Raw genomic sequence first — 27426 nt, forward strand, 5'->3', positions numbered from 1 at the left:
GCAAGGCCAGGCCAGTGGTGCCTGGAGGACTCCTGAGAGCCAGAATTCAGGCTCCAGTTCCTCCGAGGGGCCATGGGGACCCCAAAGGCCCTGCAAGGAGACCCCTGACAGGCCTTGGCCTGAGTCCACGCCGGCCTCTCGCTCTCTGCTCTGCCCTCAGCCCTGAGGCCACAGCCAGATGTGGGCGTGGCCCATGGACCTCAGGGCCTGAGAGCTGGTTGCCCTCTGGGAAGTAACCCCAATGCTGGGGAGTGGGGGTGGCCACGAGCAGGGGTGTGGTGGGTGTGGGGTCTGGGGGATGAGGACCCCAATCTCAGGTAGAGGGGGCAGGTTCAAATGTGCGGGGCTGAGCGGCCACAGCAGGGGGGGCTCTGGGCTCCGTGGGGGACGTGGTGGAGGAGATCTGAGAATCCAGAGTGGAAGGAGCCCCGAGAGGCCATGAGAGGGTGGAGGGGCGGCCGGGGATGTGCGGAAGTGCTTTCATGCCAGGAGGTCCCGCCCCTTCCAGTGCAGCCCCAGAGGTCAGAGGTCAAGCACGTGGACAGCGGCTGGGCTGTGGGGGGGGGGGGCGGCTCCAGGGCTGCAATAACAGGGCACAGTAGGGGTCATGCCCCAATAGAGAGGGACAGTGGGGGTGTCCTGGGACTGAGCTGCCCACCTCCTCCCAGGGTGCAAGAGCACACGTAGTGAGGGGGGCCCCAGAGGCACCCTGTTCCCACTGGGGTTCCTGGGAAGCAGGTGGCCGGTGGAGGTCACGGTCCTGAAGGTAGGGAGGAGAGGCCCCCACCCACTGAGGGAGATAGCCCAGGCCTCACCATCACCCCTAAACGCCATGGCCAGCACGTACACTGAGTCCCTCTCCTCCTCACCCGTCCTTCTCTGTCCCTGCGCTGGGGACCAGGGTCCCCTGAGAGTGTACAGCCCACAGGGAGCACACGTGGGTTCTCCCAAAGGGACCCCACTAACCACAGTCCACTCGATGATGGACCTCGCTCCACCCTGCCAGTCTCAGCACCCTCTCCATCCGGTCCTGAGACAGCTGGCATCCTGTCTGACTCCCCCCACCCCTTGCCTCCAGGGTTCACACCCCCGCCTGCTCAGACCAGCCTCTCCCCCGTGGCAGCCAGCTCTCTTCTAATCCTTCTCCAGGAAAAAGTCCAAGCCCGGGTTCCTGTCTGTGGACGGACAGGCTGTGACTCTCCCTGGGCCCTGACGTCGTCTTGGCTGTTCCTTGTCAAGAACCCAGCCCCTGTCACCCTAGAACCAGTGCCCGAGTCCCAACTTCCACTGATTGGACTTCTTGGCCCCACTGACCATCACTGGCCCACTCGCTGCTCCTTATCTTGACTGTCCAGGCCTTCCTAAGGCAGCCAGGTGACCCTCTAGAAGCCATTTCTGGCATCCCTCTCCTCTGACTCCTGGGGGTGCCCCAAAGGCACCGACAGCCCGTTCAAGTCCGTTGACAGTCCTGTGCTGCTGCCTGAACACGCACCCCCGCCCAGGACAGCTTGCACCCCCGCTGTCCCTCCAGCCTGTGTCCTTGGCTCCATCTGTACACCGCTGGGTGCACCCCTGCCACAGGGCTGGCGTCCTCTTGTGAGCAGTGGTGGGAGATACCGGCCACGTTTGGATGTGAGCAAACCCTGACCCACCCCACGGAGTCCACTCCCCACTGGCCCGGCCACGTCCTCACGTGCCAGGGTCCACGGCTGGATGCATCCATGCCCCTCGCCTGCAGTGCCCACCTGGCTCCCCACAACCCTCAAGCACCTCAGGAAGCAGCTCCTTATTCTCCCCATTTCACAGGTGAGGAAGTTGAGGCCCAGAGAGTTAGGCGGCTCACCCCAGGCCACAAAGAGCAGAGGATGGAGCTTGTTCGGAGAGAAGGGGCCCTGCCCACACCCATGGCAGCCACACCTCAGGCCTGCGGCGGGGAAGCCCCTGGAGGGAGCGTGCAGCTGCAAGGACAGGGCTCTAGCACCGGTCTGCCCCTGCTGACATCCTAAAACACTTCAGACTTCAAAACAGTTTCAAGAGTAGAAGTCTGTGTGCAGAGCACTGCTTTGGGTATTTGAGGAAACAGGGTTGAATGTCACACTTTCTCCACACTGACAGCACTTCCGTCGGGGAAGTCAGTGCAGGTGGCTCGGAGCCCTGGCCTCAGGAAGCTGCCTGTCAGGGCCTGCGCTGAGCCCCAAGGACCACGAGGAAACCTGCACCTTCCTCGGAGCCGGAGTCGGAGGCCGAGATGTGAAACCAGGGTCTCGTGAGTCATATCACGAAGTTCTTAGAAACCGAGAGTTTCAGGGCAAGGAGGAGGTGGCACAGACAACCACACGGCCGAGCCTCCCGATGTCACGTGAGCGGCCACGCTGCCGTACGTGTCCACCTGTGTATTTACCCTGCGCTCCACATCCTAGCTAGCTCGATGCAATGATCTGGAGACAGGGACACCTGAGGCCACTGACTGCGCCTGGGCCTCGGTCTCAAATCCCCCTCCCTTCAGAAAGGAACCAGGAAGGAGGTGGGTGCGAACCTGCGAAGGGGGGTGGGGGGCGCAGGTGCAGCCAGGAGGCACTCGCCACCTGGGACTGTGGATTGGGGGAGGCTGGCGGCCACACTATGGACACTTTGAGTGTCAAACAGAGTAACGGCTGTGATCCACTGAAACACTATGAATGAGTAAAAATCCGTAAATCCAGAGAGATACTTTTAAAAACTCTAAGGCTAAATCTAAACGAAGACAGAGGGAGAGGGGACTCGATAGTAGGGAAGCGAAAGCACCCCCACCTGCCACCCCCTGAGAGGTGCAGGGCTGATCAGCTGGGCTCTGCAATTACTCGGCACCACCCCCACCTCCTGGGACAGAGGCAGAGGCGGGGCCACCAGCTGAAGGGTCCCCGGGGACCAGGTATCTCTTGGGGTGAAGAGAGGTCCCCAGTGACTTAGGAGTTGCCCAGAGTGTGGGCCTGCCCATGGAGAGGTCACAGGCGCCCCTTGTTGGCTGCCCTGGCAGAGGAGCAAGCTCTTGGCAGCGCTCGCTGCAAGGACCTGGCCAGAGGTGTCTGAGCTGGAGCTCAGCAGCTTCCAGACCAGGGGTCCTCACCCTGAGGCTGCTGAGCTCTGGGGGGACAGCTCTGTGTGGTGGGGGCTGCACTGCACGGTGCAGGGTGTTGAAGCGTGCTGCCATCCCTGGGAGTGACTGCCCTGAAGGTCTCTGGGTGTTGGTGACTATCTCCTGGGGGCAAAGTTAAGGATGACCACTCTGGACCCTGGTTTTCTCCAGGTAACAGGAAACCAGGCAAGGGACTTGTGGGCAAGCCAGAGACTGCAGGGGACAGTGAGACAGATCCAGAGTGTGGACTGACTGCAGCCAAGTAGTGTCATCAACGAGAGAGTGTGACCCGAGGTGGGCTGTGACCTGGAGTGCAGGCTGGTGGGCATCTGGGAGACAGGGGCAGGGAGGGAGATGGGGGTGGGCAGTGAGGAGCTACGGATATCCTGAGGCCAGAGAGGTCATTGTGGTGACCTCTCCTTATCCCAGAAGTTGGCTCAGGGATCCAGTGTCCAATGTCTACAACTCACTTTCAGTGGAACATCCAAAAACAACATATATGCTGCTATCAGAAGAGGTGGAGTGAACTTGCTAACTGCTTTCCTGGGATACAGGATGTGGGTGGGGTCCTCAAACTTCCTAGACACTTGGCAGTTTTCACAATACACCCCCATTGAGATGACTGTGACGTGGAAACAAAGAAACAGGAACCCAAGCGTTGGTGATGATGAGCGTGTAAAGTGGTGCAACTGCCCTGGTGCAACCACAGGATGGTGGTTCCTCAACAAGTGAAAAATAGAATTTCCATATGACTCCCTTCTAGGTATAGACACCAAGGAATTGAAAGCAGGGCCTCAAACAGGTATTTTGAGACGTATTAGCACATCTGTGTTCATAGCAGCATTACTGACAACCGCTAAGGGGTGGACACCACTCAAGGGCCCGTGCGTGGATGGATGGATGGATGGATGGGTGGACAAAACTTCCAGCCTTGAAAAGGAAGGAGGCCCTGACACCTGCTACACATGGATGAACCTTGAGGACACGATGCTCAGTGACCCCAGCCAGACACAAGACGAATACTGTGTGATCCACTCACCTGAGGTTCCTGGCGGGGTCAGATCCATAGAGACAGGAAGTAGATGGTGCGGGCCAGGGGCTGGGGTGGGGGAGGGGGGACTGTTTCCTGGGGACGGAGGTTCAGTTTGGAAGATGGGAAGTCCTGGAGATGATGGTGGGAATGCTCGCACAACACCACGAGTGTACTTAACAACACTGAGCTGTGCACTTAAAAATGGTTACGGTGGCAAGTTTTACATTATATATATTTTCCTACCATTTTAAAGAAGGAAATACTGGTTTCAAAAAAGTTTTCACAACAAAGCACTGGAGAAAACTTCCCTCGGACCCCAGGGTCCTTTCTGGAGAGAAGGCCTGCTCACGTCAGCCCGTTCACGTCAGCCCAGCTCGGTGGCTGCAGCTGGTGAGTGGGGGGCGGGGGCTGGGAGAGAGGGGAACAGGGCCCTGGCAGCTCCAGTCGCTGGGCCACCACGGGGGAGGGGGTGGACTTCCGCTCTATCTTCCTGAGTCTGACAACTGCCCACTCAGTGGTCCTGAAATTCAGGCCTCCCCACCGCCCACCAACCTCCAGCACTTCCCCAATATTTCCTGAGACTGCAGCCTGACACCCTGCTCTGAGGGAAGCCGGCACTGTGGCTGGAACACGCGCAGCTGGCCGCCCCCACCTGGGGGTTCTTGGATTTCTCCCCACTTCCTCCAGGGGCAGCTTCCTCATCTACCCCTGTCCTGTAGCCCACACTGTTCACCCTTCACTTGTCCCAAACCTGGAGGGGCCTGTGGGGCTGGGCAGGTGGCAGTCGTGGGACCAGGAGCTGGCTCCCATCTGCAGCCACTCCTGGGCACCTGGGGAGAATGTGGGGGGTCACCGGGGAGGACACTCTAATCGGCATCATGGGTCCCCCACCTCCAGTCGAGCCCCCCACACGGCTGCTCTCTCGGCACAGGCTGGCCTCCTCCTGGATGTGGGGGTACCCTCCTGAGGTTGAGGAGAAGTTTCCATAAAGTAGCTCAGCCATGGGGCCCCCTCGCGCCACCCACTTGCCCCCCTGACCTCATCCCTGTTCCAGAGGGACGTCCCCTCCCCTCTGGAGGTGACCCCTGCAGATGACCAAATGGCACTCCTGAGGCTGGAGGTGGACAGGGAGGAATAAAGCTGTGGCTGGGCTGGTGTTGGCTGGAGGCTAGGGGTCAGGAGTCAGAGGGCACCCAGTGCCAAGGAGGGTGCCCAGATACACAGGGACCTGGGGCAGTTGGGTGTGGGGGAGGAGATTATCAGAAGAGGCCAACACGGCGCTGGACCTGGGAACTGGGGTCCTGGCCCCTTCCCCTGGCTGGTGGGGGCCATGCTCCAAGCCCCATGGCTTCAGCCCAGGGCCCCACTACAGGGAGGCCAGGGGTCCTGGGAGGGGGCAGCCCTGAGGCTGGTGCTGCAGGGCAGTCTGGCCACCAGCTTCCTAGTGAGTCACCACATGGCTCGGAGGACACTGTCCTGGTCAGGCTGTCACACCACAGAGACAGCATTGGTGTGATCCCTGGGGTCCTTCCAAAACCCTTCAGACCGGGGCGTTTCCCTGCCTCTGGGTCTCCCTCAGGTCACTGCAGGCAGGTGGACAGATGGAGCGGCCACCCCTGTGCCGAGTGGGTGCCTGAGGCGACCGGCTCTGAGCCCAGGCGTGGTGGGGGGGGGGCACGCCAGGGTGTGGTGCCACCTCCCTGCACCACTAGGGTCTCCTCCGTGGTTGACTCCAGGCTGGAATGCGGACGCTCAGGGCCCATACCTGAAGCTCCGTGTGATGGCCGCACCGAGGGTCAGGGTCAGGCACTGCTCTCACCAGCTGGGCTCCCCCAGCGTCTGGCCCTGGAGGGTTGACGGCACTCGGTCAGGCGTCTGTTTCGCAACAGAGGACAGCCTGAGGTCCAAGTTCAACAGCCTGGGCAGGCGGGAGGTCTGGACTGAGGTCAGTGAGAGGAACTGACTGGGAGGGGAGGGGATGGCTCCCTGGGCAGTGGGGTCCGAGGCTGAGGCCCGCCCGGGGCAGACAGTGATCGCACTGCAAACCCCAGCTGACACCCTGGCTGGTGGACAGGCCCCCACATGGGGCCCCTGCTCTTCCTCAGGCCTCTCCTGACCTAGGACCCCACGGACCCCAGGAGAGGAAGCTGACTTGGGAGCCGCCCACCTTGCTGGCCGCAGCGGGCACCCACCTCCTTCTCCGACCTGAGTCAGTTTCCAGGTCAGGCCCTGGCCTTCCTGCTTTTCAGCAGGAGGCTGAAGATTCCGTGCCCAGCCGCGGGTGCGGTGGGCTGCTTGGTGAGAACCTGGGGATCACCTTGAGGGAGTGGCCACGTCCACTCTAAGAGGGGCGGCCCCCACCCTCATTCACCATCGTATCACTCCCTGGAGCTGCTGCAAGCACAGACATGGGCCTTCAGGCAACAGAGATCCAGCCCCTCACGTTGCCAAGGCCAGGGTTGGAAACTCAGGTGTCTGCAGGGTTGTTCCCTCTTGGAGACTCAGGGAGGCCCTGCTCCAGCCTTGCCTCCAGCTCCAGGGGCTCTGTGCATCCTCCGCTCGTGGCCACGTCATGCCATCACTACACAGCCTCCTCCTCTCACCGTGTTTCCTGTAGGGACACCTGTCCCTGGACTTAGGGCTGACCCTAGTAACCAGGACCATCCCATCATCAGGATCCTCAATGTAATCACCTTTGCAAAGACCTTGCTTCCAGGAAAGGGGTCCAGGTGGAAGCATCTTTGGGGCGGGCATGATTCAACCCTCTATAGCATCTGGACCAGTAACTCCTTCCCAGAAAAGCAGCCGTGTCCAGACCATGTCCACATGTGCTCTGCAGACCAGCACCTTGGGGACACAGGGTCCTGGACAGCACCCCCAGTGGGATTACAGACTAGGGGTGGGGGGGTTGTTTATGATGCCAAAGCCTTTAGTCCAGGTCCCAGGAAGGAGTTCCTCAGGGCAGGGCCCCACAGCATGACTGGAGCAAGATACAAGGAAAGAAGGTTGGTGGGGTCGGTGGGGTGAGCAGGGTCCATGACCCTGTGTGGTGCGCCCCTGGGAGGCATGTGCAGGACCCAAGATGTTCTCCCTTAAAGACGCTGGTTTGGTTCAGTTCCATTTAACCTGCTGTTTTCCCATACAAGAAAGGCTACCCACCCAGATGTATGCTGGACACCAGGCCCCCTCCCCCTGCAAAAGAGGCTGGGCCATGGGCCTGGCCCTCCCAGGACCTGGGATGGTGCCCAGACAGGGGGCCTGCCCTCGCTGCACCCCCTCTGCAGGCTCTCCATTGTCCTCCGACACCCCTGGGGCTCCAGGAGGCCCTTGGGAGTGAGCTGGAAACCAGGGCCAGCTGCTGGGCTCAGGACAGAAGCCTAGGAAAAGACTCGGGGTCAGGGACAACCGGGAACCCAGGCTGGGCAGCGGTTACTTAAACCCAGAGCCCTGGCCCAGTCTAGAGGGAGCTTCAGAGGAAAAAAGCCATGTGACAACTCTTAGCGTGAGAAGGAGACACTCAGGGTCTCGGCTCAGCCTGAGTACTGGGGTGACAGAGGGGGCTGGCTGCTCGGAGATCCCGGGGCTGACAGGACTCCTGCTGGGGGTGAGAGGTGATCAGATGGCTCGGGGGACAAGACGGTGATGTGTTACATATAGAGGAGGGCGCTGGGGGGTCCCAGCGGGTAGGGAGGTTGCACAGAGGAGCCTGACTGGTGCCTCTGCCCCAGGCTCTAGGTCAGCATGAAGAGGAAGGAACACATCTGGCCCGGGGCAAAGGCTGTGGCTGGATGGTGGCGGGGGGACAGGGAGTGAGGATACCAGGAGAGGAGAGAGGGTGAGGGGGGAGCAGGGTTGGGGGCAGGGCGCTGAACCTTCCTTTCCATGTCCTTCCCACGATTTGCCGAAGGTTCCAGTAGAAAGTCTCAGGGGAGAGGTGACCTTGAGGGCCAGGCTGGGGGAAGCCAGCGGACTCCTAGAGCCCCAAGCCCCACACGTGCTCTGACCTGCCTGGAGCCTGCAGTGACAGTGGGCCAGGGGGCCATGGTCCTGAGCAGCCCCACCTGCCCTTGGATCCTGCCTGGAAGCTCCGCCTTCACCTCCTGACCCACTGCCCGCCCACCTGCACGTGCAGAGGTCGAGTGTGCTCAGAACACGGCTCCTCTCAGACCAACTACACAGACAGCGGGGCCTCTACCTGTCAGCCAGCGACCCCGTGAGCCCCGGACCAGGCTGTGGGGTTGCCATTCCCTCCTCCAGGGGATCTTCCCAACAGGAATTGAATCAAGGTCTCCCGCATTGCAGGTGGATTCTTTACCAGCTGAGCCACGAGGGAAGCCTGTGGGGATGCCCAGCACGAGCCAGGACCACACGCACAGTGGAGGGACCTAACACGGGATTCCTGGGAGAAGGGCGTCTCTGCAGCAGCCCCAGGGGAGGCCTGGGGACCCCCTGCCCAGCCCGAGGACACCCAGCCCCCGCACCAGGACCCTGGCGGCCCCAGTCCTGGCCCGTCACGTTGGGAACGTCCCTTGAAGAGCAGCTCCCGCCATGGGAACCGCCCCCACTGCAGCTCAGCTGTGCCTGTTCACAACCTCGGTCCTGTAACCCACTTCTGAGAAAATACTCCGAGGAAAAAGCCTTAGAGGCCAAACTGTTCTTGCCAATGTTACTTTCATCAGGAAAAATCACAAACAACCCTAATGTGGGTCACAGTAATGGGGAGAGGAGGGAGTTTTATGTAAAGGCCCCGTGGAGAAAACAGCACGGCCACTTGGAGGCCCCAGGTCCTGGCAGGAATGTCAGAAAGGCCATGAGACCCAGGGCTTGTCAAACAGGCTGCAGGGCGCATGTTGAGTGTGCATGCCCAAAACATACCAACGACGATCTGCCGCTGCTTTGGGGCCCCTCCCCCACATGACACCACCATGAGGCAACTCAGCAGCCAGAGGAGCCTCTGAACAGCCCTCCCTCAGCTTCCCACACTGGCGTCACGGGCCAGCCCTGCTTTTTCGGGTGGCGGGGTAATAAAAAGCTTTCCACAGGAAGGGCCGCCTCCATGTCCATCGGGGCAAAGGGCAGCATGGCCACCTCTGGACAGGCACCAGCCTCGGCTGTGCTGCCCACTGTCCCCCTCCACCCCGCTCCGCCTCCAGGAGCCTGAGGGGGACAGCAGCCCCATATCGTATGCCAGGCGAGCCCCTTGTCAGCACAGCAGCTGTGAGCCAGTGAGGGGGTAGCCCCAGGTCTGGGCTGGGGGCTCCCAGGGTGCTGGTGCTTGCTCTGGTTTCCTGTTGGCTTTACTGGGATTGCTGGAGAGGAAGGCAGAGTCCACCAAGTCAGACCCTCCCAGAAGCACCCCAAGATGCAGGTAACCCATGAACTGGGCATCGGCCTGCTGGGATCAGGGGCCAGGCGGGGAGGCCCTGCTGCCCGCCCTCGCTCAGGAGCCCACAGGATTGAGCCCCAGCGGGCACAGCATGGACCTGAGGGGCTGGGCTTTAAGCTCCAAGGTGACTCACTTGGTAAGGACTGACCTTTCAAAGCCATATAGCGCCTCCATAAAAGCTGGTGCCTGAACAGAACTCCCCTACCCCACACAAAACCCCCACGGGCTCCAGAAACCAACTTCCTCCTCTGGACGGAGCTGAAGGCTGTCGCAGCTCCAGACCTGTGCCAGCCCTGCCCTGCAGAAGCAGTCAGGCAGGTGAAGGGACAAGTAAGTCCTGCCCAGGACATCACGGGCCCAGAGCTGGCGGGGGACAATGCTCACTCTCACAGATCCTCTCCCAGCTCCTCCATCCTTCTGTGCCCTCATCCCAGCCTGCCCATGGTGGCACTCAGGGCAGTGGGCTCCAGGAGCCAGTCCTGAAGTCCCTCCCCAGGCAGAGGCACCTGGGAACCCATGTCCCGGGCCTGACGGATGGGGCAGGGGCAATGGGAGCCCCGCCCACCTTGCCGGCTGGAATCTCAAAGCTAACTCACCCTCTAGGGCCCAGGATCCACCTTGAACCTACCATGCTTGCCCCTCAACCTGTCTGCCCATGTTCACACCCCTCCCCCATCCTCCATAAACCCCTTGACACCGCCCCCCCCACCACCCCCCCGCTCCAGGCGGCTTCTAGAGTGCTGGTCTGAGGCAGCCCGTGGGAGCCCTGGCTCAGCAGAGAGAGTCCCTGTGGGCACCGTGGGGTCATGTCCCAGCCCTGGGGCGGCCAGAAGAGGGTGGGCTCTGGGGAGAAAGCAGCTGTCAGGACTTCCTCAGACCCCCTTGGTGCTGGGGCCCCGCTGCTGTGCTCACAGACTGGCGGAGAGAGGCAAACAGGATCCGGGCGCGGCCAAAGCTTCAGCACTGCCGGGAAGGGCTGGAGTCTGAGGGGCCAAGGGGCCTCTTAATTTTTCCTCTGAGCATGTCCAGATCCAAAATCCATGTCCACCTTGAGCTGACAAGTCCCGAATCCGGGGTGACGAGGGAGAGTGCCTGGAACTGACTCTGCTGGGGGCCTTACGGCATCAGGATTGTCCTTGTCAACCACAGAACCATCTGCTTTAATACAGCTAAAATGGTAACAGCTAAAAACCACCTGTGCTTACCCCGGAAAGTCCATGGGCCAGGAGTGGGGTGGGGGAGTGGGAGCCAGTGCCCTCACCCTGGGCTGTGTCGGGGCCAGCTGTGGGCAGGGTCCCTGCAAGCCTGTTCACTCTGTCCAAGAGGGTCCACCCAGAATGAGCTCTGCTGTCAGACGGGCACTGCCTGACCCCAGGTGGTCAACAGCCTCACCTTCAGCCTCTGTACTGACTTTAAAAAAAGATGGCTTTATGAGTTGACTGGTGTCCTCCAAAATCTGTATGTTGGAGCCCCGGCCCCTAGCACTGGAAATGTGACGATGTGCGGAGGTGAGGCCTCCAGACACGTGACTGTGTTATAGGGAGGTCACCGGAGCGGGTGCAATTCAACCTGGCCAGTGTCCTTATGACCAGGGGAGATCAGATATAGACAAGGGAGAAGCATGGGAGACACGGGGTGGGGACGGCTGTCATATGCGCAGGAGGAGGCATCAGAGGGATCCTGCTGACTCCTTGGTCTCAGGCCTCCAGCCTCAACTAAGAACGAACTTCTGCTGTGAAAGCCGCACCGTCCATGGTGTCGGATACAACAGCCTGAGAGAATTGGGTTCTAAGCTTTCCCGAGTGACCTCAGTGCCTGCAAGGCTCTGGTGTCATCCCCAAGTCAGGGATGGGCCTTTCGGGCTGAGGGCCCCACATCCCTGCAGGACCCCAGCCAGGGCCACCGAACCCATGGTGGACGTGGAGACTTCCAGCGGCAAGTCTCAGGGAACTTGCTGTTTGGGGCCAGATCAGAGCACCATGAGACACTTGATGAGAAATATTTTAGTACTTCTGCTATTTTACCTCAGCCCAAACCAGGAAGTGCAGGGATGCATGCCACGGAGACAGAAAGTAAAGATAACATTTTCAAAAGGAGCCACGGGTTATGATGTCTGAATTCCATAAATTCTTCCTGAGTCCCCCAGTGTGTTCCTGGGCCTCAGCCCCTTCGGGAATGCCCTTCTGGAGCCAAGAGGTCAGGCTGCATGTGTGGGGGGGTTGGGGGTGGGGCCTGAGGGGCTGCGGCATTGGCCAGAAAGGCCAGGGTGACCGCTGTCTCCACGTGGGAATGGTGTGCAGGCATCAGCAGTGGAGCTCCAAGCCAAGCACTTCGAGGCCTCAAGGTCCACAGTCCCCAGGCCAAGGCAGGAGGCTGGGCCCTGCGGGCTGGGTCAGGCCCCACCACAGCAGGAGTAAGTCACTGACCTCTGCTCTAAAAGCAACGCCCCTCCCCCGCCAACCCTGTGGGGTGAGGACACTCCTGGCTTCCTGTTTCAGCACACCAGACCCTGAGGCACCCTCCCCTCCAGGCAGAGGTGGGGACCCACACAGCCAGGCCCTCAGGAGCTGCGAAAGCCTTTCTTGGGGGCAGGGCCCTTGGCTGCTGTTGTCATAGCAACAGAGGCAGCTGGGCCCTGAGGTCAGAAGTGCCGTCCCACTGCTGCCCCTGGCAGTGAAGTCCAGGGCTCAAGTGACTGAGTGGTGGTTGTTTTCTAATGGCTGCTGTGGTTTTCTAAGAAGGTAACTCATGCTATGTAACAGTAACAAAAATAATAATCACTGTTCATGCAAACTGGCATCTCCCCGACTACTCTAGACACTGGCATACATGCACACATTAATGCGCACAACACACACACATGCACACACACCAACACACGTATATGTACCAGCACCACACAGAACCACACATGCCTATTCGTCTGTGCACTCACATGACACACCACCATGCATGTACACGCCTATCTACACACACTTGTGCGCATATACCCTATACACACATGCACACACTTGTACACATATACCCTATATATGCATGCACACTTGTGCACATATATGTACACACTCAACCACACACAGCCCGAGTCCTCAAAAGCCCCCATAAGCAGGCGCTGTCACCTCCATTTCTCTGTGGCCTCAGCACTCATGAGATCTGCCTGTGGTCACGCAGGAGAAGGGACCAAGGTGCAGAGCACACACTGTTCTTTGCCCAGCAGCGCCCTGGGTCGGGGGGAGGGGTGGTGCTGCTGGTGGTCATAGGACTCACGTGCCCGCAGCACAGCGAGGCCAGCAAGGACCTCCCTCTGGCAGCCCCAGTGGACCTGGAGCGCCTGGGCTCCTCCAGCACTCGAGCCCATGCCAAACGCCTACCCTCCTGGAAATCCAAAACACCCACCTCGGCTCCCCAAGGACTGGCATGGGGCCACTGGACCTGACTGCAGAGCATCCAGGGAGCCGGGCCTGCCTCACTGGGTAGGCCTGTTCTAGAAACATCTGTTGCCCACTGGGGAGCTCCAGTCCTCACATGGATGAGCTCCCAGCACACACAATACCTTGGGCATTTCTTCCCTGTGAGACTGTTCTGTTTCTCTCTTGGATGAACAATGGCTTTGGATTTTTACATCTGTGACTCCTGAAGCCCCCCACCACTCCTTCCACTGTGGACTCACCAAGCAATCCGGCTGCAGGGCCCTCTGCCCGGTGAGGCCCCTTCTCCGGATCCTCAGAGCCCAGGCCTGCAGGCATGCATACGGCATAGCTGGTTGAGGGGACTCTGGTGAGCTAGGCCAGTGCTGGGTCAGTGTGACCCTCAGGACTTGAGCTGCTAACTTGAGACCTTTCCCAGTAGGACAGTCAAGGGCACAGGAGTCCCTGGTATCAGGAGACACCAGCCACACAGGACTGATGAGGAAAATGGACTTGACCACTGGCAACTTCACCTGAGGCCAGCTCATTCCCAGAATTCTCCAGGGCAAGCTCAGGAACCCCTCCCCTGTGTAAGCCTGTGTGTGTGGGTCTCGGTTTTGGAATTGACTCATTCTGAATCCAAATGCCCCTACTTTTGAAATTTATCTTCAATTCACATCAAGGCAGAATTTACTTAGTTATTAAAAGGCCGGGGGGGCTTCCCTGGTGGTCCAGTGGTTTGTTCAGTTCAGTTGCTCTGTCATGACTGACTCTTTGTGACCCCATGGACTGCAGCACGCCACGCTTCCCTGTCCATCACCAACTCCTGGAGTTTGCTCAGACTCATGTCCTTCATGTCGGTAATGCCATCCAACCATCTCATCCTCTGTCAACCCCTTCTCCTCCTGCTTTTAATCTTTCCCAGCATCAGGGTCTTTTCCAATAAGTTAGTTCTTCACATCAGGTGGCCAAAGTATTGGAGCTTCAGCTTCAGCATCAGTCCTTCCAATGAATATTCAGGATTGACTTCCTTTAGGATTGACTGGTTTGATCTCTTTGCAAACAAAGGGACTCTCAAGAGTCTTCTCCAACACCACAGTACAAAAGCATCAATTCTTCAGCACTCAGCTTTCTTTACGGTCCAACTCTCACATCCATACATGACTACTGGAAAAACCATAGCTTTGACTAGATGGACCTTTGTCAGCAAAGTAATGGCTCTGCTTTTTAATATGCTGCCTAGGTTGGTCATAGCTTTTCTTCCAAGGAGCAAGCGTCTTTTAATTTCATGGCTGCAGTCACCATCTGCAGTGATTTTGGAGCCCAAGAAAATAAAGTCTGTCACTGTTTCCATTGTTTCCCCATCTATTTGCCATGAAGTGATGGGACCGGATGCCATGATCTTCGTTTTTTGAATGCCGAGTTTTAAGCCAGGTTTTTCACTCTCCTCTTTCACTTTCATCAAGAAGCTCTTTAGTTCCTCTTCACTTTCTGCCTTAAGGATGGTCATCTGCATATCTGTGGTTATAGATGTTTCTCTCGGCAATCTTGATTCCAGCCTGTGCTTCATCCAGCCCAGCATTTCTCATGATGTACGCTGCATATAAATTAAACAAGCAGGGTGACAATATACAGCCTTGATGTACTCTTTTCCCAATATGGAACCAGTCCGCTGTTTCATGTCCAGTTCTAACTGTTGCTTCTTGATCTGCACACAGGTTTCTCAGGAGGCAGGTAAGGTGGTCTGGTATTCCCATCTCTTGACAGTTTGTTGAGATCCACAGTCAAAGGCTTTAGCATAGTCAATAAAGCAGATGTTTTTCTAGAACTCTCTTGCTTTTTGTATTATCCAATAAATACTGGCAATTTGATCTCTGGTTCCTCTGCCTTTTCTCAATCCAGCTTAAACGTCTGGAAGTTATCAGTTCACGTACTGTTGAAGCCTAGCTTGGAGAATTTTGAGCATTACTTTGCTAGCGTGTGAGATGAGTGCAACTGTATAATAGTTTGAACATTCTTTGGCATTGCCTTTCTTTGGGATTGGATTGAAAACTGCCCTTTTCTAGTCCCGTAGTCACTGCTGAGTTTTCCAAATTTGCTGGCATTATGAGTGCAGCACTTGAACAGCATAGTCTTTTAGGATTTGAAAGAGCTCAGCTGTACACACAATGTACAGCACAAACATTTCTGCTCTACAAAGACACGATCAGGAAAAAGAAAAGCCACAGATTGAGATAATTACAGAAGACATGTCTGAGAAAGGGCTGTTATCCAAAACATACCAAGAATTCTTAAATCATAACAAAAAGTAAATGAACAACAGATTTTAAAGTGGACAAAAGATCTGAAAACATACTTTACTGAATTTACACAGATGGCAAATGAGCCTATGAAAAGATTCGCCACGTCACACATTATCAGGAGGAAAATGGAAACAGCAGTGAGCTACCCCTAAGCACCCCTTGTGGGGCCAAAACCCCACGCCTGACACACCCAAGGCCAGGGAGGATGCAGTGCCCTACCTCACTGCCCAAGGGAGTGCAGAGAGGTACAGCCATCGTGAGGGACACACTGCGGTCTCTTTCAAACTGAACGTACTCCCACCATACAATCCAGCAGCTGTGCTCCTAGGGGTTTACCCAAAGGAGCTAAAAACTGTCCACACAAAAACCCGCACACACACATCTACGGCAGCTTTTTTCCACAACCGCCAAAACTTGGGAGCAAACAAGATGCCCCTCAGTAGGTAAAGGGATAAACAACGGGTCCATTCTGACAATGGAGTATCGTTTCAGCACCAAGAAATGAGCCATCAAGTCAAGGCCTGGAGGAACCTTAACGAATACAGTAAGTGAAAGAAGCTGGTCTGAAAAGGCTACAGACTGCTTCCAACTGCACAGCATTCTGGAAAAGGCCCAACGATGGAGACAGTAAGATCAGAGGCTGCCAGGAGAAGGGCTGGGAGGGCTGCCCAAGTGGAGCTGTTTTAGAACACACCCGTCTGTATGATACCACCATGATATCACTGTCATTACACACGTCATGGTATCACAAGTCATTACATGTGCATCTCGACACACAGGCTTTCCAACACCAGGAGTGACCCCCAGGTACACTGTGGACTCGGGCGGGTGAGGCATCGGTGCAGGCCTCTCAGCTGTAGGAGCTGCACATCTGGTGGGGTTGCTGACAGCGGGGGAGGTTGTGTGCATGGGAGGTGGGAACCCTGTACCTTCCCATCCACCTTCCTGCAAACCTAAGACTGCACTAAAAAATAAAGTCTGTGTAAGACAGAGAACCATGTTATCACAGGAAGTCCTGCAGGAAGAGGAAGCTGCGGAAAAGCAGGTCTGTCAAGCAGCAGGGCCACAGGGCAGGCCTGGGGCAGGCTGAGGCCCCAGCCTGGAGAGCAAGCTACGCAGCTTCCGGTGCCCACTAGTAAGCTCACAGCCTGGTCCTGGGGAGACCGAGGAGCAGTCCAGTGTCCTCTCTTTCGAAGCTCTGAATCCTCACAGACAGGACCAGTGACAAGTCAGTGATGAGAACGTGCACATGCGTGTGCACAGGCATACATGCACACACACACACACACACAGGTCACAAACCAAGAGTTCAAGGCAGCAAACCAGGGGGGCACCGCCTCAGCCAGACAGTATGGCAAGCCCTCAGCAAGGTGACACTGGGGCAGGGAGCTGAGGGCAGAGGGGCTGGTAGTGCAGAAGCAGGCTTTCCAGGCGGAAGGGATTGGAGAGGTGGTGAGGAGGTGTTCATAAAGGGGCCCAGACAGGGGGACAGGGAGGGACAGCGGGGGCCAGGAGGGCCTTGGGGAGAAATGAAAAGCCCTGCCCCCTGGGTGCAGGAGGAGGCGGCTTGGGGAGGCTGCCCACCTGGGCGAGGTCAACCCTGGAGCCTGCACCAGGTCTGAGGATGGCTCTGCAGCGCCCCTGGTGGCCGCCTCCTGTCAAGAAGCCTCCAGGGACCCAGAGCCGTGAGGCACCAGTGCCTCCCACCATTGGTGCCACGCTGTCCTTGACCCCAGGCCCCCTGCTGGGCCTCTGCATGCTACTCCTGCCAGGACCGCGCTTCACACACAGCCACCTGCTCGCTCTGCTGTTGACCCTGCTCAGATGGTGACCATCCCCTCCCTGAAGGCCTCCTTGCCCCCCATATCCCTGCCCCTTGCACCCCAGCCTGGGGACACTGCCTGGCATGAGGCAGGCACTCAATTCTTGTCAACTGGACTCGTGCCTGGACTCCCTCTGGCTCTGGTTTGCTGGTCCCTCCGGGGCTTCTGAACGTCTCAGATGTGTTTCCAGAGCCATGTTCTTTGCTGGTCTTGCTGCCTAACCTGGGCCCCTAGTTGAGGACCCCTCCTAGGGCTGGCACCAGGACTAAGTGGGCAGATGCACAGTCCGCAGGACAGCGTGATGGCTGGCACCTAGACCTGACACCCAGGTGCTTTGTGTGGAAGAGTCCAGGGCAGACAACAGGGAACCACGTGACAACACCCAGTGACCACACCAACGTCCTTGGGGGGCTTTCTCATGAGCTCTCCCTGCCCTCCCTGGTCACCTGCACGCTCGGCAGGTGGCAGCAGAGGAGGTGAAATCCAGGGGCCCCACCCCTCGGACACCAAAGCCCCACAGCCCACAGGCCTCGCCCCCAGTCGTGGGATGAACCCGAGCAAGCGGGGCCCCTGGTGGCCTCATGGTGACGGTCCTTGGGCCGCCACACCATGCTCTGGTCCGTGGGCATGGGCCCGGGATTTCTGGAAGAGAAGGATGGATGGACTGCAGAGCAGAGGGTCCCAGACCAACCACTGACCTGACACGGAGGCAGAGTAACAGCGGACCCAGGTTTCTGTGGAAGCACAGGAGAATGCGACTTCCTTCCAGGGGAGGAAGCTCTTCCACAGGACAGAAACGCAGGCAGCAAGGGGAGGTGCACACCTGTGACTCTGCACTCTGCCACCTGCACACGCAGGCACTCAGGGGCACACACACATTTGTAGTGAACTTGTCTGTGAACAAGCTCCTTAGGAGGAGCTGTCACCCTCAGCTCCCTGACCTCCGCAGGCTCTGAGAGCCCTCTGCAGCCGCCTAGGGCAGGACGGTTCTGGCCAGGCAGGCTGGTGCCCCCAAGGGGGCCCAGGAGCTTGTGTCCCAGGGGACCCAGCCTTGTGGGAGGACGACAGGCCACCAGAGAACGAGTTCTTGGGGAGGAAACAATGGCAGACAGGAGACACCGGGATGCTGAGGGGACTGGGTGGGTGTGGACTCAGGTTCTACCGAGCCTTCCGCAGGCCCCTGCCCCACCCACGGTACCCAAGAACCCAGACAGCCACTAGAGGGGTGTCGTTGTACCTGATGTGGGGCGGGGGGCAGTGTGGGGGACCTGTCCAGGCCCCTGCCCAGAACACCCAGACACAGCTCTGTGTGGACTGGGTCCAGCAGCCTTCTCGGGACCAGGCATGGACGTGGCGGCACTGAGCGGCGGGTCCCTGAGGACTGGTGGGCAGGGCTGTGCTGTGACACGCAGAGCCCTGTCTGTCCCGGGACAGACACCGCCCTGGCTCAGAGGAGGGCGCCAGCCAGCACCGCTCAGACTTCACGGCTCCGCCCTCATGTCCCGGTCTCCTTGGCCCCCTGCTCAGGGTCTGACCCCCAGGGCCCACCCTCCCTTCCTGACATGAGCAGACCTGAGCCCAAGGTGAGGAGCTCATGTGGGCCGCCCCTTGTTTGCGGGCTCAGGAGGCCTGGATGGGGCGCCCTTGTCTGTCTCGGACACGAGTTTACCCTCCCAGCCGATGGCCTGCCACTCTAGAAAAGCCTCAGGTCGTTCTAATTAGGACACGTCTAATCCAGGTGAGAGAATCTTTAATTACCGATGAGATGATATTTTGGTCTCCTAACTATAAGATTTGTGAGCTTCAAGAATGTTGCCTTCCAAATACTACATAAGGTGCCCTGAAGCGAGCCCGACCTCAGCCTGGCGTTACCTCAACCTGCTGCTTGTGCTGAAGAGCCGACTCAAGCTGAAGCCTGAGCCTGCAGAGCAAGTAGCCAGCGCTCCTCAGAGGGTGGGCCCCGCCGCCCCCTCCCCCCTTGCTGGGGGAATATCTCACGTCAGCCTCCCAGCCCTGAGTGTGTGAGAAGTGCCCTCCTTACAAAGACGACGCCTACACGTCTAAGCAAAGAGTCAGCCCCTGCAGGGTCCCAAGCCAACGGGAGGGCGGCTGTGTGGGGAGCTGGGCGGGCCTATGCAGAGGCCTCAGCGGCCCGCAAGCTCCAGCACCTTCCGCACCATGGCGCCGATGCCATCGTGGATGTGGTGGAGGGCGGTGTCACACATGAAGGCCGGGGTCGTGACCACCTTGTTCTTCTGGTCCACATGAGCCTCGTGCATACAGGTTATGGAAAAACACCCGCAGCCAGGACCAGGACGGTCTGCACCCCCAGGAGTGTATCCCCCTCCCGCCCCACAACGGCACTTGGAAGGGGCGTCTGGCACTGACTGTGCTGCTTCAGCAAAGACTCGAGACCAGGTGGCAAGCTGCTGAGACCCCACGAACAGAGAGCCGCTTCCTGACCCACATCCCAGTGGCAAGCCACTGAGGGGCCAGCTGCAGGGCATCTCCACACCACACAGCCACCCCCACCCCCGCCACGAGCCCCAAACCGTCTCCTCAGCCCACCCACGAAGCCCGAGTCTGGGGTGCGCTGAGATCAGTGGGCACCGCTGTGGGGACGTGGGGACAAAGCCACTGGGCAGAGAAAGCATCACCCTCACTGCCATACCCATCACTCAGGTGCCCTGGGCACCCCTGCCCTGCAGTGCCCCAGGGCAGCCCCGAGGGGCCGGAGGGGGTCCCCACGCTGCCCCAGCTGTTGGAAGGATATGGTGACGCCCATGACACAGTGCTTGGCGCCCAGAGCTTTGATGACCTCCGCGGTCCCAGCGTGCGGCCACTTGCCACCTTCCTCCTGCTCGTGGCCCACAGTGACCTCGACACCTCTGAGCACTTTGGCTGCGAGCACCGGAGCGATGCAGCACAAGCTGAAAGGGGAAGAGAAGGGGTCAGCTCAGGACCACACGTGGCCACCCGGCCGGGGCACAGTAGGCCACCTGGGGAACACGGTGAGCCTCAGAAAGGAGTGTGACCCGCGTGCTGTGGGCTCTGCCGGTTCCGAGGGCTGCAGTCTGACCCCAACCCCGGGATGCCTGCATGACTGTGACCTGCGGAGCGTGGGGCAGTGCAGGGCCCAGCGCCAGGCTGGGGAACCTCGGGGGGCAGTCAGCCGAGGCCCCGGCTGCCACACGTGCACCAGGCGCCCGGCAGCGTCCCGGGTCCTGGGGAGTGGACCGTGCACGGCAACACTGCCTCTGGCCAAGGCTTCCGGCCGGTTTGTCACACGACACGAAGCTGGACGGCACTGACGGGCTCCAACCCAACCTCCTTCTCTGGAGAGAGAGCAGGGGGCTGGGGGACATGGTCCAACCAGCAGCCTCGCCTGGCCTGTCGAGTGGAGGCGAGGGCCCTGTCCTAGCAGCAGGCCGAGCCCACCCCTGCTCCCCACAGCAGGCTGTCCCCAGAGGCGCCCAGTAGGTTCATCAGGACACCTGCCACGTGGGTGCCTGATCTGAGGTCCTGCTCTTCATCGAGGGGCTTCTGACCAGCAGCTCCTGAGCCCCTGGATCAGCAAACTTGAGTTCCACGGGAGCCAGGGCTGCACCAGTGCCCTGCTCCCCAAGACAGCACGTGTGACACCCGCCACAGCAGCTCCAGGCCTGGCCAGCCCCACTCCCCTGGGGCCCAAACGCCCCCAAGGGGCTGCACCCCACCTCCCCAACCTGTTCATCTGGTCCTGAGCTGACCTTAAGACCAAGCGTGTACTCCCTGTCATAAAACGTCCTAAGAATGTAATCTTCACACTAATTGGTACCACAGCATCTGGGGACAAGATAAATCCCTGCTGCCTGGACCAGGTGAGTGTCATCGGAACCAGCGCCCTGGGGGCCTGTCGTGCCGCCAGGCCACAGGCACCCAACTCAGCAGGCGATGCCCAGAGGAGCAGGCTGCCAGGGGCTCCTGCAGTGTGGGGATGAACACAGAGGCCTGGCACAAAGCTGGCTGCTCCCCGACGCCGTCTGTAATCCTGACAAGCAGGCCGAGGAGTGACGGGCAGGCGGCTTGGAAGGAGGAGGTGAGGAGCCCTGACCTAGAAAGGGCGTTTTGCTCGTGGTCGAATGACGCTGCCACTTGTATGAAGAAACAGGTGAGCTGCTGTAGGAGGCAGCTGCCCAGAGGGGCCTGGCAGCCACCACAGGGCCATGTCCCCGCTCTGTGCCCTTCCCCCGGCTCCCATGCAGCTCGGCTGAGGCGTCCGCTCACCGGACACTGGAGGAGTGTCCGCTGGGAGGTGGAGGAGCACCCACCGGGAGGTGGTCAGTCTACTGGGCACCCATCATGCCATTGAACTCTTAGAGGAAGAGCGCGAGGCGCTTGTCCACACGCGCAAGCCCTGCCTCAGCGAGGCACCACGGCTGATCAGCTGGGCTCTGCAATTGCTCGGAACTGCCTCCCACAGGCAGTCGGAGCATGGGGTGGAGGTGTTGTATGGGCACATGCCCTCTGGGCCTATGGCCGCTGCGGGATGTGTGTCCTGGACGTTGAACCCTTGGTAGGCTGTCCTCTCCAGCCTTCGTGCCCTCTCCAGACTGAGCACTCTACACCTCCTTCTCCAGTTGGCCGAGAGAAAGCAAACAGCTGTGCGATGGAGGCCTGGCAAGTTTTCCTTTCAATGCGTCTGTGCGCCACTGTGCTCCTGGGAGGACTTCCCCAGTCAGGGATGACCCCAGAGCACGAGAACCACGCGCTCCAGCACCGCCATCTCAGTAAAGCAGGACTGAGGAGCCCCCTGGGGATGCTCGTGGACAGGACAGCCTGATGAGCAGGTCTGATGATGACGTGGCACTTCTTGTCCCTGAGAGCCTCCTGGTGTGAGTTACAGCCAGTCTGTCAGGACCAGGACCGAAGACCAAGGACCGGGCAGTGAGGAGTGGCTGTGCCCGAGTGTGGGCCCAGTGTGCAACCGCCACAGGATCTAGTCCCCAGGGAAGCTCAGCTGTGTCACAGGGGCCAGCATGGTGCTCAGGGTGGTTGTGGCTCCCTGAAGGACAGGCCGGCTAGCCTAGAGGCTGCCTGAGCCAGGAGCGAGGAGAGGCCTGGCAAAGGCTAGGGCCAGAACAGGACCAGGGAACCTTCTAGACATGGACAGACTCACCCTCTCCCCTCCCTGTTATGTCACCCAGAAACATTAATGCAACCACACAACTTCAGAATTCTCAGACCTGGAAGGCTTTGTGAACTCACACAAAACCCTGTGAGTTATGGTGAGGAAAGGGCCTAGAGTTTCTAAAACCACACAGCTCCAAGCCTAGCTCCTGGCTGGGGGACCCGGCATGGCCATGCTGCGGGCTCCACCATGGCCCTCCCACCACCCGGCTACAGCCGCCCCTCCCAGCCGCACCTACCCAATGGGCTTTCCAGCCTGGTGGAACTCCTTCAGCACGCGCTCTACATCTCTGTTGACCTTGCAGGTGCCCCCATCCACGGCAAATGTGCTCCTGCCACGAGAAGAGGACTCCTCAGACCTCAGGGCTCCACCTCCGCTGGCCTGGGGAGCACCCCCGCCAAGATCCCGAGTGCTCCGTCAGCTTCTCAGCAGCTGAAGGAAGTGACACGTGTGCAAACACGTGTGGGCACTCAGCTGTCTACTCGGTCAGCCCTGGAGCAGCACGAAGTGCCATTGGCCTGAAACCCATGACAGAGCCTGTGCATCACTAATAGGGATGAGAGTCAAGTCAAACAAGACCCGTCTTCTTCACAAGACAAGAGCACCGAGGCTCTGGATGGTCCCCCTCCATTGGGTGGGCTCAGACTCGGCGACGCCACAGCACTCTCTGCCACGAGCCCCCTCTTGGCTCCCTCGGTCACGGCCTCTGGCCCAGTAGGCTCTCAGGCTGTGTGAGAGCCTCAAAACGGGTCAGACTTTACACTTTAACCACACGCACATCAGCTAAATCCCCACAAGTGATGGAGAGTCCTGGAGTCTCGTTAACCCCATGTCACTACATGATGGGATCTGCATGCGCGGCCGCCTGTTAATGGACAAGTCGAAGCTTTAACTGAAAAATACAAAGTACAGAACAAGAGGCTAAAATCTTACTGGATTTTTAAGACATGTGTGTGAATCTTGCGGAAATCAGAGTTGGCAACGGTGCTGGAGAGGGGTCCTGGGGTCCTGTGCAGGAAGACCTGGGGTTCCACAGGGAACAGGTCACACTGAGCTCGCCTGCTGCCCCATGTGCATCGCACAGACCACTGGCAAGAAGCTGGCTACACACACAAGGACACAGTTGTGCCACTGCCCTCAGACTGGGCAAGGTCTAGGGACTGGGGCAGGCTCTGTGAATCCAGCTCATCCTTCAGAGACAGAAGCCGGGTCCCACCAGGGGGACGAGCGCAGCTGACACAGACGAGACCTGCTGCCTCCTGCCAAGAGGCTCGGGAGCATGGAGACGGTGGAGAGCACCCCAAGGCTGGCCGTGAGAGAGGCAGTGGGGACAAGGTGTGGCAGGAGTGCGGAGAAGGACTGTGGAAACCGCTGGGAATGTAAGAGAGGAGGCTCTCTGGGGACGTCTGCGAGCAGAGGGGAGCCTGAAGGTGAAGGGCCGGGGGCAGGGATGGACTCGGAATGGAAGCACCTCTGCCCTTGCTCCTGGGGGCATGGCACCCAGGCAGACAGAGCGCCAGCTGGGAAGCCATTGTGCTGCAGCAGAACCACCACGAGTGAATGGCTCAACGGAGGAGAATGGTGGTGTTGGGCACAACACACCGTGCTGGAGCCCCAGAGCCGCGGGCACAGCTGTCTGGTGCCTCCTGGCATAGCCCCAGCTGCAGCGAGCCCCTCCACCATGGGAACAGCAGCCCTACGCAAGGCGGAAGGGATGTGCTGGGCCCACGAGGCCAGCGTAAGAGGACTTCCATGAAACGTGGAGAAGAGAGTTAAAGGAACGGAGAACAGAAAGAGGACCTGAAAGCCAAAACACGTCACGGCTGCGGTCATGACGGCCTCCCGGCTCGAGGTCCAGTACCCTCCGGTTCCCACAGGACAGAAAGAACAGGGCGCCCGGCCTCATCAGGACCGTGGCCAAATGGCCCCACTGGGAAGGAAGGACTGTTGCCCCCTGCAAGGACCACAAGAGGGCGGGTGTCTGCGGGGAACGATCCCCCAACTCCACGCCTGATGGATGGCCTGGTCCGGGACCCTCCTCCCTTCGGGGTCCCCTGTCCTGGGGCAGCTACATCGTCACTGTCCCCCCACAGCTGCTCCTGTCACCATCGTGTCCCCATCCAACGCCCCAGGGGAAAAGGAGGAGAGCCCAAGCAGCAACACATACAGGTTTTTGGCGGCCCCGAAGCCACCGGGGAAGATGGCCGCATCGTGGTTGACGGCAGTGAGCTTGGCCAGGTCAGTGATCTTGCCTCGCGCAATCCTCGCCGACTCAGTCAGAACGTTCCTGGGGATGAGCAGAGGCCCCAAAGGGTCAGTGCAGACAGTCCATCCCTCAGCATGGACGGGGGCGGGATGGAGCTGCCCTGACACAAGAGGACCCTCCTCCCGGCTCTCAGGCCACACAGTGACAGGGACCCCAGCGGGCTTCACTCAGTCTCCAGACCCTATCAAATGGCGCTCAGAACCACCACACCTGGTCACTCAGATGCCAGCGTAAGGTAGGGCCACCAGGTGGCGTTCAGTGAAGAGAGCACATGGGACGGAACTGTGGGTGGAGCGTTAAGAGGCGACTTTGAAGGACCAGCCGCAGCGGGAACTTCTCCCCGCCCTGTGGGCAGCCCAGGGCCAGGGTCCTCACCAGGGGCCCTCAGTCCTGGGACAGGGCACCACGCTTCCTTCCCACCACCACCCCATCCCTCACTGTCTGCACCCTGGCCTGAGGGGCCCCAGGAAACAACCTCCAGGGGCCGTCACCCCATAGCCCAGGCAGGATGGAATCTGAGAGCAGGGCTGCACACCCTCAGAACAGAAATGCTGGTGGGAGTTGCTCACAGATATCTGGGGCCCAGGCGGGTGGATGAGGTTCAAGGCCAAAGGAACGTACATGCCTTCGGTCAGAAGGCAGGTATGAGAGCTCACTGGGGAGACCGCCTTCACTGTTCCTGTAGCATGGGAAGCGAGAGCACCCCGAGGCCCGGGACAAGCCCAGGACCACGGCTGTGAGGTCCACCTGAACACGGGCTTGGCTCACAGCTAAGACGAAGCAACTGTGGGCGGGCTCTCGGGGAGTTTCAGCCCGCCCTCTCGGGGAGTTTCAGCCCGCCCTGTCCACACTGAGGGATGAGGCAGAGGGCTCGTACCTGGTCTCGCCCTCGGAAGGCTGTCCCTTGATGTGGTCAATCACGTGCATCTGAGGGACATCAGGGGCGAAGATCTGGACCTCAGCCCCCCCGCGGCTCAGGTGGACCAGGATCCTGCATGGGGGGAACCAGACCAGACCGACCTGTGCCCAGCCCACCCTTTCCTGCCCACAGACACTTATAAACACAGGGTTTCAGCTGAGTGGTAGGTGCACACTCCTCACACAGGTTAAGCCTCTTTGCTCTGAAAATAGTTATAGCTGGCTCACTAACAACCCAAATGCCCTCCATGTGAGTCGGAGTCACTGACCTGGAGGAGACCAGCGAGCGCCCAAGCTCCTTCTGCAAACCAGGGTATGGGGACGGGCGACCAGCTGTGGTTACAGCCTGGATGTCTGGGTTCCCAGGCAGCCTCTGGGCACTCGTCCTTCCACAGGCCAGCTGACACTGGCCTCGAGGGTTTGAGGAGGGCTTCTAGTGGTCCTGGTCCCCTCACCCTTCCCCTCATGGGGGTGGGAGGCAGGAAGGCACGCAGGCATCCTGGGAGCTGCCGATGATAGGAGCGTTGCCCAGGGCTGCTTGGTGCCAGTCCGAGTCCAAACACTGGCATGTGATCCATCCCTGGCAGGGCTGTCACCACTCCCTTCCAGGGAAGGAGGTGGCATGAGAGCATGACCCCAAGAGAGATCACAGCCATCTGTGATGGCAGGGCTTGGAACCCCTGGATCTGGTCTCCGCTCCTTAGACCTCATGACCATTCGACCCATGAAATTCACTCCCTGTCCAGCCAACACCAGCACACGCTGGTCACCCCCAATGGGAGGGCTCAGCGGACACACCAGTGTCAGGATCCTCTGGGGCCAGTGAGGTCCCAGGCTTGGGAGGGGGGGTGTTCCCTAACCACTACCTAACTCTGCTGTCCAACTAACTTTGAATCTCACAGCCTCTTCAGTCCTGCTCACAGTAACTTCTCAAATAAATGAAAAGCCAAAATATAAACTACTTGGTAACAACTGACAGGCTACACCAGTAACACCTGTCTACAGTGAGGTCATTGCACCACCCTTCACAATCACGCTGTAAACATGGGATGGAGCTCGATCTCCAAAACACAGGATCTGGTGATTCCAATGTGTGTAACAGGTGTGTAGAAAAACAGGAGGGGAGAGGGTGTTTACTGCTGGGTGACATCAGAGGCGACGCTAAAATGCTTATTTTGTGCCTTCCTGTATTTCATACGCATGACTTCAAACGTTTTCCTTCGCGTCCACCATGGTCTCTGCCTTTCTAACCAGCAGGAAGGTTTCTCCAGACGGTTCAGGAAAAGGGGGACCGGCCCTCCCGAGGATGAGCCGCCAGGGGGCTTACGATGAGGCCTCGTGGAGCTCGGTTCCATCGTAGACCCCGCATCCAGACAGCACCTGCGGGGATGGAGGGCCGGTCACCAGGGTCAAGGGGTACGCCGGGCGGCCGACCACCTCCTACTGGGGGAGAGGCCGACTTCGGGGGCGGGGGAGGGCTGGGGAGCCGAGGGAGGGCGTGGGTGCAGAGGAGCCGACCGCGGGCAGAGACTGGGTGGGAAGGCGGGCCTCTGCGCTCGGCCCCCACGGCCCCAGGTTCCCATCTCCCCAGGTGCCCGCGTCCGCTCACCACTGCAACCCTGGGCCCGGGGCACGGCGCGGAGGCGTGGAGGGCCGCACGCGAGGAGGGCGCCGGTCCGCCGAAGGGCAGCGGCCACAGGCTGGGACGCGGCGCGAACCCGGCGGTCACCGCCAGCCTTGACGCCACCAGGGCCCTGAACGCCGCCATGTTGCGCAAGGAGAACAGGGTCACAGGTCACGGTGGGCGGGGCCGCGCCTGCGTAGTAGCCCGGGAGGCGGGCTCCGCCTCGCCCCGCGAGCTCAGGTCGCCCCGCGAGCTCAGGTGGTCCCGCAGTGATCTGCGCGGCCTCGCGCGCAGTAGCCTTCCGCGCCGGTTTCCCCGGGGCGGGACGATGCAGGGTCGCAACCCCCGAGAAGCACCGTTCTGAGATACCGGTTCCGGGAA

The 27426-nt window shown here is 59.5% G+C and overlaps 1 protein-coding gene across 1 annotated transcript; it reads right to left on the bottom strand.

Moving 5' to 3' along the window:
* Positions 1 to 18800: 18800 nt before the first annotated feature.
* On the bottom strand, positions 18801 to 27223 carry GATD3A (glutamine amidotransferase like class 1 domain containing 3A). Its single transcript, XM_040231793.1, has 7 exons — positions 27031 to 27223; positions 26749 to 26801; positions 25381 to 25494; positions 24405 to 24524; positions 22476 to 22568; positions 19841 to 19997; positions 18801 to 19340 (listed from the first exon to the last, which is right to left on the bottom strand). The coding sequence occupies exons 1-7, from the start codon at positions 27187 to 27189 to the stop codon at positions 19212 to 19214; spliced, it is 825 nt and encodes a 274-aa protein (XP_040087727.1). The 5' UTR covers positions 27190 to 27223; the 3' UTR covers positions 18801 to 19211.
* Positions 27224 to 27426: the final 203 nt, after the last annotated feature.

Source organism: Oryx dammah, unplaced genomic scaffold (genome assembly GCF_014754425.2).
Source record: "Oryx dammah isolate SB20612 unplaced genomic scaffold, SCBI_Odam_1.1 HiC_scaffold_2, whole genome shotgun sequence".
Classification (NCBI taxonomy): domain Eukaryota; kingdom Metazoa; phylum Chordata; class Mammalia; order Artiodactyla; family Bovidae; genus Oryx; species Oryx dammah.